This window comes from Pseudovirgaria hyperparasitica (genome assembly GCF_010093815.1).
Source record: "Pseudovirgaria hyperparasitica strain CBS 121739 unplaced genomic scaffold EJ05scaffold_54, whole genome shotgun sequence".
Lineage (NCBI taxonomy): Eukaryota > Fungi > Ascomycota > Dothideomycetes > Acrospermales > Acrospermaceae > Pseudovirgaria > Pseudovirgaria hyperparasitica.
The window spans coordinates 5,894-18,786 of NW_022985602.1; the positions used below are offsets into that span (position 1 = coordinate 5,894).

General features: G+C 53.4%; 4 protein-coding genes across 4 annotated transcripts; 3 read left to right on the forward strand and 1 right to left on the reverse strand.

The window, feature by feature from the left end:
- Positions 1-2,474: 2,474 nt before the first annotated feature.
- Positions 2,475-3,404, forward strand: EJ05DRAFT_506011 (uncharacterized protein; the record flags this gene model as incomplete). The annotated part of the gene is made up of 1 exon (XM_033747770.1): positions 2,475-3,404. One exon carries the CDS (start codon positions 2,475-2,477, stop codon positions 3,402-3,404), a length of 930 nt encoding a protein of 309 aa, XP_033594930.1.
- Positions 3,405-5,247: 1,843 nt separating this feature from the next.
- On the forward strand, positions 5,248-5,556 carry EJ05DRAFT_446629 (kinase-like protein; the record flags this gene model as incomplete). Its single annotated transcript, XM_033742242.1, has 1 exon — positions 5,248-5,556. A coding segment is annotated over one exon (309 nt), but the record flags the coding sequence as incomplete, so codon positions are not given.
- A 2,404-nt stretch (positions 5,557-7,960) lies between these two features.
- On the reverse strand, positions 7,961-9,118 carry EJ05DRAFT_506013 (uncharacterized protein; the record flags this gene model as incomplete). The annotated part of the gene is made up of 3 exons (XM_033747771.1): positions 7,961-8,022; positions 8,074-8,098; positions 8,183-9,118. The coding sequence occupies 3 exons, from the start codon at positions 9,116-9,118 to the stop codon at positions 7,961-7,963; spliced, it is 1,023 nt and encodes a 340-aa protein (XP_033594932.1).
- A 266-nt stretch (positions 9,119-9,384) lies between these two features.
- On the forward strand, positions 9,385-12,573 carry EJ05DRAFT_506014 (FabD/lysophospholipase-like protein; the record flags this gene model as incomplete). The annotated part of the gene is made up of 6 exons (XM_033747772.1): positions 9,385-10,402; positions 10,451-11,035; positions 11,081-11,437; positions 11,489-11,543; positions 11,594-11,620; positions 11,685-12,573. 6 exons carry the CDS (start codon positions 9,385-9,387, stop codon positions 12,571-12,573), a joined length of 2,931 nt encoding a protein of 976 aa, XP_033594933.1.
- Between the last annotated feature and the right edge of the window lie 320 nt (positions 12,574-12,893).

Below are 12,893 nucleotides of genomic sequence, written 5' to 3' on the forward strand. Positions count from 1 at the left end.
CCTAATAGGGAATTTCGCTACTTCAACGGGTAGTGGACCATGGTCCTGTTCAAACAACATGGCGACGTTCACAGGGGGAAGATGGGAAAGAAAGGTTCACGGCAAAAGTCACAAACTATTGCGTCTGATCATTCCATCTCTACATGGAGCGGTGACTGCGTTTGAAATGTATCTAAGCGATGCTACCCTCTTCGTCTCTGTCTCTTTAATTCCCATATGATCTGAACCAGCTGCTCGGTAAAAGTCTTCAAAGCATCAAAAGCAACTTTACATTCTCGTGGTGTCCGTGTAATGAGTTCCATATACAGGTCGCATCTCGGGCAGCCTTTTTCTCCCATGATCGCGCTCTTCTCCTCGGATGTAAACTGGGCGCACAGGAGACAGAAAAGCTCAGGGGAAGTTGTCGGGTCGGCATTATACTATTGGGGGTTCCGATTCCCCGAGAGGGTGCATAATTGCGATCTAATTGGTGAGTCTCAGCTCGGGAGATTCTTGAATAGACACGAAGGAACGCGAAGCTGACGCACTAGTGGCGAAGGCGAGACCCTATTCGTTAACCCATGATGAGCTCACGCGTTGGTGGGTGGTTGGGACGTTCGGGTTCCCCCCATTGGCCATTAATCCCGCGGCCACAGAGAGAACCACAAAGCCATGTGCCGCGTCGGTCAATCACTGCTTAATAGGATTCGAAGACCGAGACATGAGCATGGTTGACGTGTTAATATTTACCCGTGTCGGCGAGCCAACTCCTCATGCCCCTAAACTTGTCATTTGTGTCATCACTGGCCTCCAGTCTCTGCGCCGACCCCGTTCCACGCATCTTTGTGCTCGCCTGCTGGTACTGGACCAAGCAAATAACTCGGGTTTGCCACGATTTCGTCCAGTACTGTCTTTTCCTTGCGGAGGTGGTAAAATCCGTTCTCGTCAACGTTGTTGCTGACCTCGGGGAGCATCCTCAGCTACATTGGCTCTGTCCTTTCCCTCTCAAAACGCTCTCGACCCGCTCTAGTATCTCACAGATTACGGCCCCTCGCCACGAATTTCCCGCTCGGCACCACGTCGAACACGAAAGCGATTATCGCCACGCTCCTTTGTTCTATTCCTATCCAGATGGCGCAGATTCGACACCCTAATGGACGCGCTTCCGCCGTGGCATGACCCAGATGCAGAGCGCCCCGTTCGTGCGGCGGTGCAGTCGAGGCAGCTCGTGGCTGAGGTCAGTCGGGTCGGGATGAGTCGCTACATAGTCGGGGTTCAAGGTGAGGCGCATGCTGCTCTTGCCGTCGAACTGGAAATTCCGTGTGTGCTTGAACCGAGAGGCCATCCAGGAGGGCTGATCCTGCGCCTCGATCAGAGCCATCACCTCCCACCAGATCCCTACCGCGTCGCCTCAACACTCCATCTGCCATGGGCATACACCGCGAGTTTGCCGTGCTGAGAGAAATTCGAGGTGGGTGCTGATGTGATGATAGACACCTGCGGGTTTGCTGGCTAGATTTCCAAAAACTCCGACGTGACAGGCTTCGCGCTGGCTCACCGGGTGGACGTTTTTGCGCAGAGACGACGAGGTCTGCATCAGGTGCTAGAGCGAGGGTGCCAGAACGAGGGCTGTAGCTAGGTAGATTCGGAGGCTACGTACTTTGCGAGTGGGTTGACGAGGTGCAGAGGCATCAAGAATCGTCGGCGATGTCGTTTCTCGGGCTTTGTGACAAGCTCTAAGAGTAGTTCACCAATGATCAGAAACAGAGATCCTGCAAATGAAAATATCTATATAGGCGTCCATTTCGCCTGGCGACGCGTGTGAATCCACGACCTTCCCGTTGTTAGTCCCCCTCGTATGTGTGTCGGCGGCCTCTTTGTACAATGTCTGGCGGCTATGGTACCAGTACGGTGAGCTGAGCCGTACGGCCCTGACCAAGTTCAAACGCCCAACACTGGATCGCATGCTTACGAGAGGAGAATGTAGAATATTCCGAAGGTACTCTGTTGCGGATATGGGGACGTGTGGTCCGTGCGTAATCGAGGAGGCCTGGTTTCGCATTAGCTCTTCTGCCCTCGGCGTCGTGTGAACGAAACTCCGAGAGTTAAGCCATGGTGTGCCAAGACGCTCGGGCGCCTCGGAGTTGAGCCTAGTCGGAAATGTTGCGCCTGATTTGACAATCCTCTGCGGGACAGCCTTTAATTAAACGCGTGGGCGTACCGAATTTTTTCCAGTCTCATTCTGCGGTCGCATCTTCACATTCTACAACAACGTGGCATCTTCCTGTCAATCAAGCAACAAAGCTCTCACTCACCACGACCACGAGAATACGACTACGACGTACGCCTGCGAAACCGTCCGCGAGAAATACTCCAGCCCGGCTGCCAATCCGTCTTCGATCGACCCGTCACTCAACACATCCGAATGGCGGCGGCTACTGCCCGATTTGCGATCTCTGCAGCTTTGTTTCTGTTCTGCACTACAGAGACTCGCAATGTCGGAGGATGGGAGCCCTCACACTCCTACGCGTTTCCAAAGAGATGTTGATCGGGATTTCCAGGATCGGACACCCATCCAACAAAATTATGAAGCGCCCGAAGATACCTCCAAAGTTAACTGCGAGTCTCTCATGGACGAGAACTGGTGGACTGGTGTAGACCCGGAGGATGTAGAACGGAGGCGGCGAGAGCAAATCCCGGAACCGCCATACCACAGAGTGCGTATTCACATGCGACTGGACATGATTAAACGTTATGCCTCAAAACTTGGGCTATCAGATCTATTCAAAATGATAGATGGTCTGGATAGACTGTTATTTGACGCGGGCGCGGCAACCGACGACTTTGAGAATGCGCAACGGGAAATTCCTGAGACGGTGACAGAGTTTTGGGACCCAGAACACAGCTTCCACCACAACCGCAAAGAAGAGATCGAACGCTCGAGCTACAAATATGACGACTCGCCGCTTGCATCACCTACACACACTTCGATACCCCTCGATTCACGCTCGATCAACCGCTCCTCTCCATCCTCCAAGGCAGCTTCCAAGGATGTTCCCCGGGGAGTCTCCAATGCCCGTGTGCAGAAGAAGCGTCGTGGAATTCACAACGGGACAAGAAGAGAGCAACGAGGCAAAAGGACATCTGAGCGACGGCAGCCTCTTCTCCAGGCGAGGGAGGAAGAGACAGACACAGGCGTCTCCCTGGAGTCTGCTTCGGGCAGGGGGCCAACCACGACAACCTTGAGCGAGGAGACTGTCCCCTCTGCGCGAGCCTCACATGGACCGCGCCGATCTGACGGAGTCCGAAAGTCGACGCGGATTCAAGACCGAGAGCAAAAGAAACTCATCATCGAAGAGAAACCGAAACCCACCATTGGAGGTTACAACCTTCGCCCCAAAAGTCGTCGCAATGTGACAAAATGAGTCAAGTGTGGTCGAAAATATCCCCGGCAGCGAGGCGTGGCTGGGAATCTCCGAGGCGTCGCGCGACACCCCTAGAAGTGCGGGCTTGGCAGCGGTGGGTTGCCGTTTCACCAACCGCTATGCACCCCTCATTGGACACATACGCTCACCCTTGCCCCAAGCCATTTCTTCCTTCGCTCACACCCTCTCACCCTCCCCCTCCCTGATGCTTTAAGTGGCTCGAGAGAATCCGTCAACAGAGTCAGCCTATTAAGCCGGCCAGCCGTCCGCCCTATCCCCGGGGCTCTTTTGCTCTTTTCCGTTTCCACTCCTCCTGTTTCTCCTTCAGCAACTCTTCAAGTCATATTGGATTGGCCAATTCACAACCAATTCGCGACCTTTTCGCAATCTGTTCGCAAACCTCGTCGCAATCAAACCCCGACCTGCCTTACTCTCGATCGCACCGTGCTCTTTCCTGCATGTCTCTCTGAGACGAGGACCAAGAGAAAAATGACATTGTTTGCATACGATGAGAATGCCGCTGGCGGCGAGGAACCTGCAAGCTCTGTCGCAGACACACCCCTTAAGCCCACTGACCTTGGCGACATCGCGGTGTTTATTGGTCATATCAAGGGCCGGGAAGCAGAAAGATTTGTCGCACTTAATCAAGAACACATCTGGAAACCGCCTCTCCGCGATGTGTCGCACGAGACCGACGACGAGATTGACGATGAGAAGCCGGAACCATGGCGGGGAGGGATTCATACCGCTCTTGATGGTCCCATACTGTGTCATTCCTTTTCGAAGCTTCCTGAACGGTCAAACGGCTGGCGCCACGGCGCAGAGACAAGGAGATCAAGGAGAAAAGGCGAGAGGCCGTGCGACATGGTGTATCCCCTCAACGCCAAAAGTGGTATCAGCAGCTCGATGTTTCGCATCGACTTTGCGCCTGACCCCAACAAGAAGCCTACCCCAAGAATCACCCCGGAGATGCGCCACCCCCAACCCCCCATCCGCATCGAGAAGGGAAAAAGGACTCTCAGGCGAGGCTTCGGTCATAGCGAGACTCTTAACCAGCCAGTTAAGATATATCTCAACGATAACGACCCCGAATGTCTGAGTTTTTGGGTGTGGTCACCTATCCGCAACAAGGCCGAACAGAAGAAGTTCATCAAACACATCAAGGCCTTTTATGATCGTGGGAATTGCCTGGACGAGACATACTTTCCAGGCATTACATCCGCTGGCGGGTCCACCATGGCCCCGTCGCGTGCGGGCTACGAAACACGGACAGAACTGACTGGCATGAAATACGAGACACGGATAGGTCTGACTGGCACGGTTTACCAGATTGACGGCAAAATGATTTCGCACGGTTCTTTCAGAGACGTGTATCCTGTCAAAATCATCAGTCAACCTGTTTCCAACCTAGTCATGCCAAAGCAGACCGCCACCCAGAAACGACTGACCGAGATGCTAAAGAAAGAGCCTGAAAAGTACCAACTCAAACCCTATCAACTGAGGCTGGTCGCAAAAGTGGTCAGACTAGAGGGAGACGATAGTCAGTCGATGCAGGACTATAGAGAAATGCTGGAAAAAGAAGCTGAGTTCGTACAAAGTCACCCGCATGTGAGTATATCCATCTTTCTGTCTCCTATTTTTCTTGCTTGCGACCCTCGAGCAGACGCGCACCCTCTGGGCTGGTCCCTTGCTGACGCGATTGTGTTTTCACTAGTTTCACATCAACCCGATCTGCGACATAGCCTACGAGCCCGGAGCTGATGACAGACCGTGGCTCATCGAACAACGCCAGGACTACTGCCTCGACGACGAGTGGCTACCCCTGACTATCGACAAGCTGGACATGGCTAAGCAAATCATTTGCGGCTTAAAGCACATACACGACCACGATTCAGTTCATCGCGACATGAAGGCGGCCAATATAATGCTGGAGCTCGTAGAGTTCCACGCCGACGGCCTTGATCTGGGCCGATGGGTCGTCAAATTCACTGATCATGGCATGGTGGCGTCTACTGACCACATGGTGGAGGAAAGGTGTGGGTCGCCCTGGCATTGCGCGCCTGAGGTCCTGGATTCCAAGCGTTACAGCAAGCCAGCTGACATCTTCTCTACCGGCGTCGTGCTTTTATGCATGTTTGCGGAATACGACCCCAACCGCCAGCGATCCGACTGGTCGCCGTCCTCGTCTTCCGATGTACGACGATGGATGATCGAAGAAGTTGGTCCAATCATTGAGAAGAAATGCCCTCAGGAATACCGGGTTCTGCTCAAGGGAATGCTTGAAAAGAGGCCAGAGGCCCGGTGGAACGTGGATAAGTGCCTGAATTTCCTGCTGAGAGAGGACCAAAGCCAAACAATTGCTCCGACTTTACCTTGGACAACAGAACCCTTTACAGAGGAACAAAAAAAAGAGAATCTCATGAGAAAGGAGGAAGCGCTTAGGCGCGATGGTGTGGTGGAGTCCGACGATGGGCTGTCCGACAGTGATAGAACCGTCACCCCAGCAGCTCCAGATCTGCTTGCAGACGACAGAGTTCTGGAGGATGACGTGCCGGCGACGCCCAAGCTCACTTGCCAGATGCGGCTACCCGTCACGCCTTGCCAAGGGCTCGCAGGGGAAGACGCACTACCTTCCGCGGCCTGCACGCCCGTTTTTGGCGACGGTGCTCCGGTTCGAGCCGTCCAGCAAGTGGCAGATCAGCCGGCATCTTACGATTTCAGCGTCATCTGGGACTGGCACGACCCAGAGGGTGTGAGCGGCTCTGGAATTCGCTGGAGCAACCTTCCACCGCCTCGGGTATCCACGAGCGAATTCTCCAAACCGCTTCCGAAGCCTGGGCTACAGCTACACCTTGGAATTACCGACCTCAACTGGGGTTTCATTTCGCGCCCACAGACCAAGGCACAAATGTTTTTGCCATCACAGCAGTTGACCAAGAATATGACAAACGCGATTCAGAGCGCAGGGGACGAGGATTCTGAGGCAGAGACGGAGATATTGGATGGAAACGAAGAGCCTGGAGTACCACCCAGCGCCCGCAACGACAGCGATTCTGAAGCAGAGACGGAAATATTGGATGGAGGCGAAGAACCTGAAGTAATACCCGACACCCGTGGCGACAACGATGGTGAGGCAGAGACCGAGAGGAATGCTGAAGACGAGGAACCTAAAGAGGTCGCCGACGCCCGCGACAACAGCATTTCTAAGATAGAGACCGAGAGGGATGTTAGAGACGGAGAGCCTGAAGCATCACACTTCAGCCGCAGAGTGGCCCAAACGAATGCGCCGACCAACAACGATCATGAGAACGCAGCACCGGACGACTACAAACCCATGTTTCTTCCGGAGCTGGTTCAAAACAGGAAGCGCACTGCCTTAGTTTCGACACAGGCCAACAAGAGAAATAGACACAGACCCGACGTTTCCTTTTCCAAGCCAGTCGACTTGGGTGATGGTCGTTGGGCAAGGGTGATCCGCTAAGTGCAGAGGCTTTCCGCACAACGATTTATGGCATATATAGAGGGCACAATGTAGGGGTTCATCACTTTGCTGTTCATGTAAATACCTCTATCGTGGTTTGGAGTTGGGAGCATGGGATGTGTTATTCTGGTTCCAGGCATTTACAGGTTGCGTTTGCTGCATTTATCGCATCTAGACTACAGGTAGCATTTGATGAGCGGCATTTTCGAGGAGCAGCATTTGATGGAGTTGGAAGAATCAAAATTTATTGCATTTGGTTACCAATACCATCTTTCTGGCAGATTCTGTCGCGCTTTTGCTCTGCACTTTGGCTTCAGTAGACTCAGACATGGCCCCCTCACGGGGCAGGCTGATGATGCCTGTGCACAGCTTGTTTGGGGCGAACGGGGTGGCGCAAGCGCCCGTAATCCGGCCATGGTGCCGCTGCTGCCAACCAATGCGAGGTCGCGCCAGCACGACGCGTGCCAGACACGCCGTGATTGGAAGACTCGTCGTGCTGGGACGCGTGCCTGTCTCGTGTCATCGCCAATCGTGTTTTCTTCGGCTCTCAGACGATCGCCGAGAAATCCCCCCTCTGCAGCCCTGCCCCAGCAACGGGCTGTCCCGTCCTCTCGTATCGCACTGGGTCGATGTGCACACGATAGCGTGATCCACCCGGCGGGCGGGCCTAATTGGCGGTGACGCGAGCCTGACATGAGGGGGATGTCTTCGCTCACTCTTTCCGGGCGTTTAATCATTTGCCATGCTGCCAATCGACAACCCCTTTGCGCAGGCTCTGTGGCTCCAAGACACTACAAAAACATGTTTGTTCCCAATCTATGATATTTCTCTGAATGTACAAACATCTTTCACAAGTTTACAGGCTCTCATAAGGCGTACGACACCTTTCGACATAAGCCCGAGCATCTCCACCCATAGCCCGAACCCTGGATCTCTCACCGCTGTTCACGGCCTGCGCCCAACGGAGAAGGCCTTCTGGAACGGGCTAGTCTGTAGATCGTTGGTTGGTTGGGAGACCTCTTCGGATGAAGACATGCCCCAGTCCTCGGGTAAGCGTGAAAGGCGATATATCCTTCTATGGATGTTTTGGCGGCTGATCGGTCTGCGTTCCTTGTTTTAGAATACCGAGGCGATGCACTATATATGTGTAAGTAGTTGGATAGAAGCTGCATTTAAGTATATACGTACGTGATCGTTTGTCATCATTGCTCGTCTGCGTCGGAGACATAGCATTAGAATTCGGTGAGTATAATGTAGGATTCACTGCTGCGACTGCCAACGTAAGTCACTAACTAACAACCCAGTCAAGGTGCTCTTTTATCTTAGCAACATTATCCTCAGAGAGTAGGGCAGTCCCGGTGACCTCAATCGTCACTATAGCTGGAGCAGCCGCATAACGTGTCGTGACGCCATCGTCTGCCGGGCTGTACAGAGGCGATGTGCCCTGGTGCACCAAGCTGGCAAGTGGCGGAGAGGGAGAGGGAGATGAAGCAGAGAAATGCTGCAGCGTAGCGTTCGGTCCGTCATCCGGTGGAGGTGCTCGGTAGCCGGGGATGGCCGGATCACCGCCGTCGGATGTGGTGCCGGAGCACAAAACAAAATGGATGTCAGCATCGATCGATCCGGCTGCGCATTGGCGTACAGGCTGATACGGGTTCTCTGTGCCTTTGGCTGGCTCAGGTTCAAAGTATGCATCCCATGGACAGAACTTGCTCTTGGAGCATTGCATCGCACCACATTCGCGACCATTAGTTCCGTAGACCTTGACGCCCTCGTCCCATCCAGGACACCCTCGACCAGTATGATTTTTGAAAAAGGTATCAACAACGCCAGGGGTACTTGTTGCACAATCCACGAAAGAGATGTCATAGCTTATAAACCAGTCTTTTCGATCGCCGACATCACGTATGCTATACTCCATTTGGGTTTGCTTGCCCGATTTCGTCTGGGCTTCGAAGAGCTTTATACTTGTTCCACACTGACAGCCCCTCTCGGGAATGATGACAGGAAAAGATATTTCATGGCCGGCTTTGAGTGCAATTCCATTCTCAGGATTAGGATCGTCAAATGCAGTCGTATGGTATGCATAAAAGTCCTTGACACAGTAGTTCCTAACAAACACCTTACCTTGAGGAGCGTCGGACATTTCGTAGTGTGGGCCAACGCTGGAGTAGTATTCGGCCAATGTCTGTTCAATGAAAGCCATAAAGACAGCGAGAGCGAAGTCCATCATCGCGAACAACTCTCTAGAAGTTATTACAGGGCAGAAAGGAAAAAGGCACGGCAGAACGATATAAGAGTATAGAGTACATTTTTAGAACAGACCCCAAAACTGGTCTGCTCCTACTTCGGGACAACGGCATCTCTAAAGAAGCCCCTGTTTCATAGTCGACTGGTTCTAGCCCAATTCTTGTATATAACACGACCGTATCTCAAGAAAGATCTGCTGTCCTGATTGAAAACAAGCTCCCACTCATTTTCAGTTGCGCAAGTCTGGAAATGCCGCCCTGCAAGCACTCCAGCTGGCTCGGCGCCAAGCGTGTCCAAGGGGAACCAACCCTGATAGAGACAGACAGGCTGAGCGCCTTGCTTAGTCTCCTACACAACCTAGATACTCAGTATCCAATTTTCTTAGTCACCATCGGTGATTCAGAGAAGGGGGCGGCGCTGCGAACGCTGTTTGGCTTCAAAGCCTCGTCCAAGGGCAGACGCAGCATCGACAGTATACATCTATACTTGGACTCATCAACCACGTTTACCGAACGGCCCTGGATTGTGGCAGAGGGAAGATCTCTCCAACTGATCCCGCACACAACCCAAACAGAGGCGGCAGGCCGTCCATGCCATCGCACAAACGTGCGGTCACTCCGACCTTGTGACGACCACATCGCGACCGATGTCTACGCACGGCTGTTACGGCAGTTCACAAATGTTATCTGTATCTTTGCATCCGATCTCGGTGGACTGACCAAGACAGCTCGAGAGGTGGTGCGATGGATGGAGCGTTGCCAACCAGCAGCACATCCAGACGGTCCTTGGCCAGCCCTCGTGGTGGTGACGGAACGGCCCAATGCTAAAAATGCCAAGCGTGATTTCCTTAGCCTTGTCCGCCAGCAAACATCCGTCGACATCCACAAGTGTATATCCAACCTCGAATTCGTCACGCTTCTACCACGTGGTACAATCTCACCTCAAGCTCGCTTCCGGCGCCTGAAGGAGCTCCTGCAGGAGCAGTCGCGTGCAACTGCTCATCAGCGTGCCGATCGCGGATGCCTATACTCGGCGAGACACTTCTCCACTCTCCTAAACTCTGCCGTCGCCCACTTTGCTGAATCGTCCGCAGAGCCGCTCGATTGCGTTATCGCGTCGCGGGCTACTCGTCCGGTACCCAGTGACCTTGGCCAACACTTGGCTAACGTGTTTGCTCTACTCACATCCACATCACAGTTAGCCGAGTTCGCTGTGCCAATGCTAGCATCATGTCTCTTTCTCGACAGCTACCCACCGGACTCGCATTGTAAGTAATGGATCTCTTTGTCTCATACCGAGTCTAACAACAAGCAAGGTTTTGAACCGAGTGAGGTTTTCTCGAAGCTCTATGCTCGAGCTTTCGATGGAGTTTGCCCGGACAGTCGCGTAATTGCCTTTTCCGATTCCGCTGACGTGCTACTACGCACTGGCCTCCTTCAGATGCTACAACAGCATTTTCAACGATACTTCGCGGAGCACACTCAGCCAGACGGATTGTCCGCAGTTGCGATTCATCAGAGAAACCTAAAGCGATTCTGCGGTCGGTGGGGGGCCCTACGAAGCGAACGTACCTGCCTCAGCTGTACACTACGCACTCCGCAGTATGCACTCGAGTGCAGCCATATGTTGTGCGAAAACTGCGTCGTTATACACGGCGAACAAGAGCAGCACCATCCATATCTATATCGTGTTTGTGTGTGTCCTCTTTGCCACATGGGAATGCAGCGGGAGATCCGAGTTCGTGTGCATCCACCGACGGCAGGCGTTAGTATCCTTTGCATTGACGGCGGAGGCACGAGAGGCATCGTACCGTTGACGATCATGCAACGCATCCAGGACTGTATCGACCTCCCAATCCCTTTCCAGCAATATTTCAAGCTCGCGTTCGGTGTGAGCTCCGGTACGTAGAGGCGAAGAAGTGGAATGGCTGCACTGACCACGGTAGGAGGGCTAATCATCATGAACATGTTTTTCAACGGCTCAACTATTGAGGAGTCCACTCAGCTGTTTAAGCAGATGGCGGTTGCCATCTTCAACCCGCGTAAAAGCTGGGGTCTGCCGGTACTTTCGCGTTTCTGGCGGTCCGTCATGACAATCTTCGCCGATGGGCTGTATCCGGTAAAAGACATCGAGAGTGTGCTGAAGAAGGTCTTTCATCCAGGGCAAAGTATCCTAGGCGCATCCTTTGCGACAGCTGCAGGGACCAGGATAGGTCTGCCAGTGGCAACAGTGCACACACATCCAGCGTGTCGTATCTTCACGAACTACAACGGGGTTGGTGCGAGGCTTGCGAGTCCAACAGGTGCGTTCAGCTCCTTGCTTTGCCCCATCGGACCTAACTGCGCTGTGGTAGGTGAGCCCACCATTCGGGCGGAAGATGGATTTGGGAAGGTGCCGCAATGGGAAGTGTTCGTTAACCTCCCTCCTGTTTTTAGAACTCCCTACTAACCTTACTAAGCGCTCGTGCCATCTCTGCCGCCCCAGGGTCAGATCATGATTTCCTACCTCATAGAAAGCACGACTTTGTACATGAACTAATGCCAGTCTAGATTCTTCCCAGCTGCCCACATCGACCAAGTCGGGACGTTCCAAGATGCCGGGCCGCTCGAGAACAACCCCATTAGCCAGGCGCTGTCGGAGATGCGCGCGCTGTTTCCGTACGTCGCGGAGCCAGACATGGTCTTGTCACTAGGTACGGGCGAGCCAGCACCAGCAGCATACGAGGCCGACAAGCAGGACCGCCGTAGCCTGCGCAAGTCTGGCATGTTCACGAGGGCTCGCGATCTCCTTCTGGAGAAGATGCGTGACGGAACTGTGAGACGTGTATTGAACGGCATCCGCTCCGCGACCCAGACTGCGCAACGCATCCATCGCCTTAATGTTCATTTCGAAGGGTCGGAGCCGCGGCTTGACGATACCGCTATGATACCTTCGCTCGCGTCCCTGGCTGCAGGTGATGTGAGAATCTCGGGCGGCGTTGAGGCTGTGGCCCACGCCGCAGTCGCGTCACTCTTCTATTTTGAGCTAGACAGAATGCCGCAAGGACCAGGGGAATCTCTAGAGGTCGCCGGCAGCATACGCTGCGTCTTGGGCCCGGCCGACGATGGTTTTGATGCGCTGATAAGGCGGCTCGCAGAGGGCAAGGCATGCTTTATGGTGGATGTGCGGCCTCTTCCCGGTGTGGTTGGCGACCGATCCTTCGCCGACGCTAGTGGAAGATTCTGCAAAAGAATCGAATTCGTGTCGCGTGGACAGTTCACATTGTGGCTCAAGTTGGATGATGCGACAACTCACATCAGTGGCTCGCCCTTTTCGATTGACCGACTCATCAAAGCCCAAGGCCTGGACGCGCAATTTGGACGCGCTGATCACCAAAAGAGGAAAGCATCATTTGACCATAATAATGTTGGGCGACGCAAGAAGCAGAGAATTAGTTAGCGTCAATTTGTATATTATAGATATAGGGGTATATATAGTACGATGGTAATAGATAAAACTATTGTTGATACTACGGTTCGTGTGCGCGCGCGACATGCGTGCATCAACTGCCAAGCTTTCTCATGTGACTATGGACAAACATATGGAGTCAAAATGCCGGCCGAGAGCGTGTCTGTCTCGGTCTTGGCTGGCGTTACCGAAACCTTGCTTTGCTTCCAGAGTTTGATTTCCTGGAACCGGTGCTATCACGAATATAGGTTAAATACTACGTGGGCTTATTGTGCGACGCTGGCATCCTATCCGTATATCCATAGTTACAT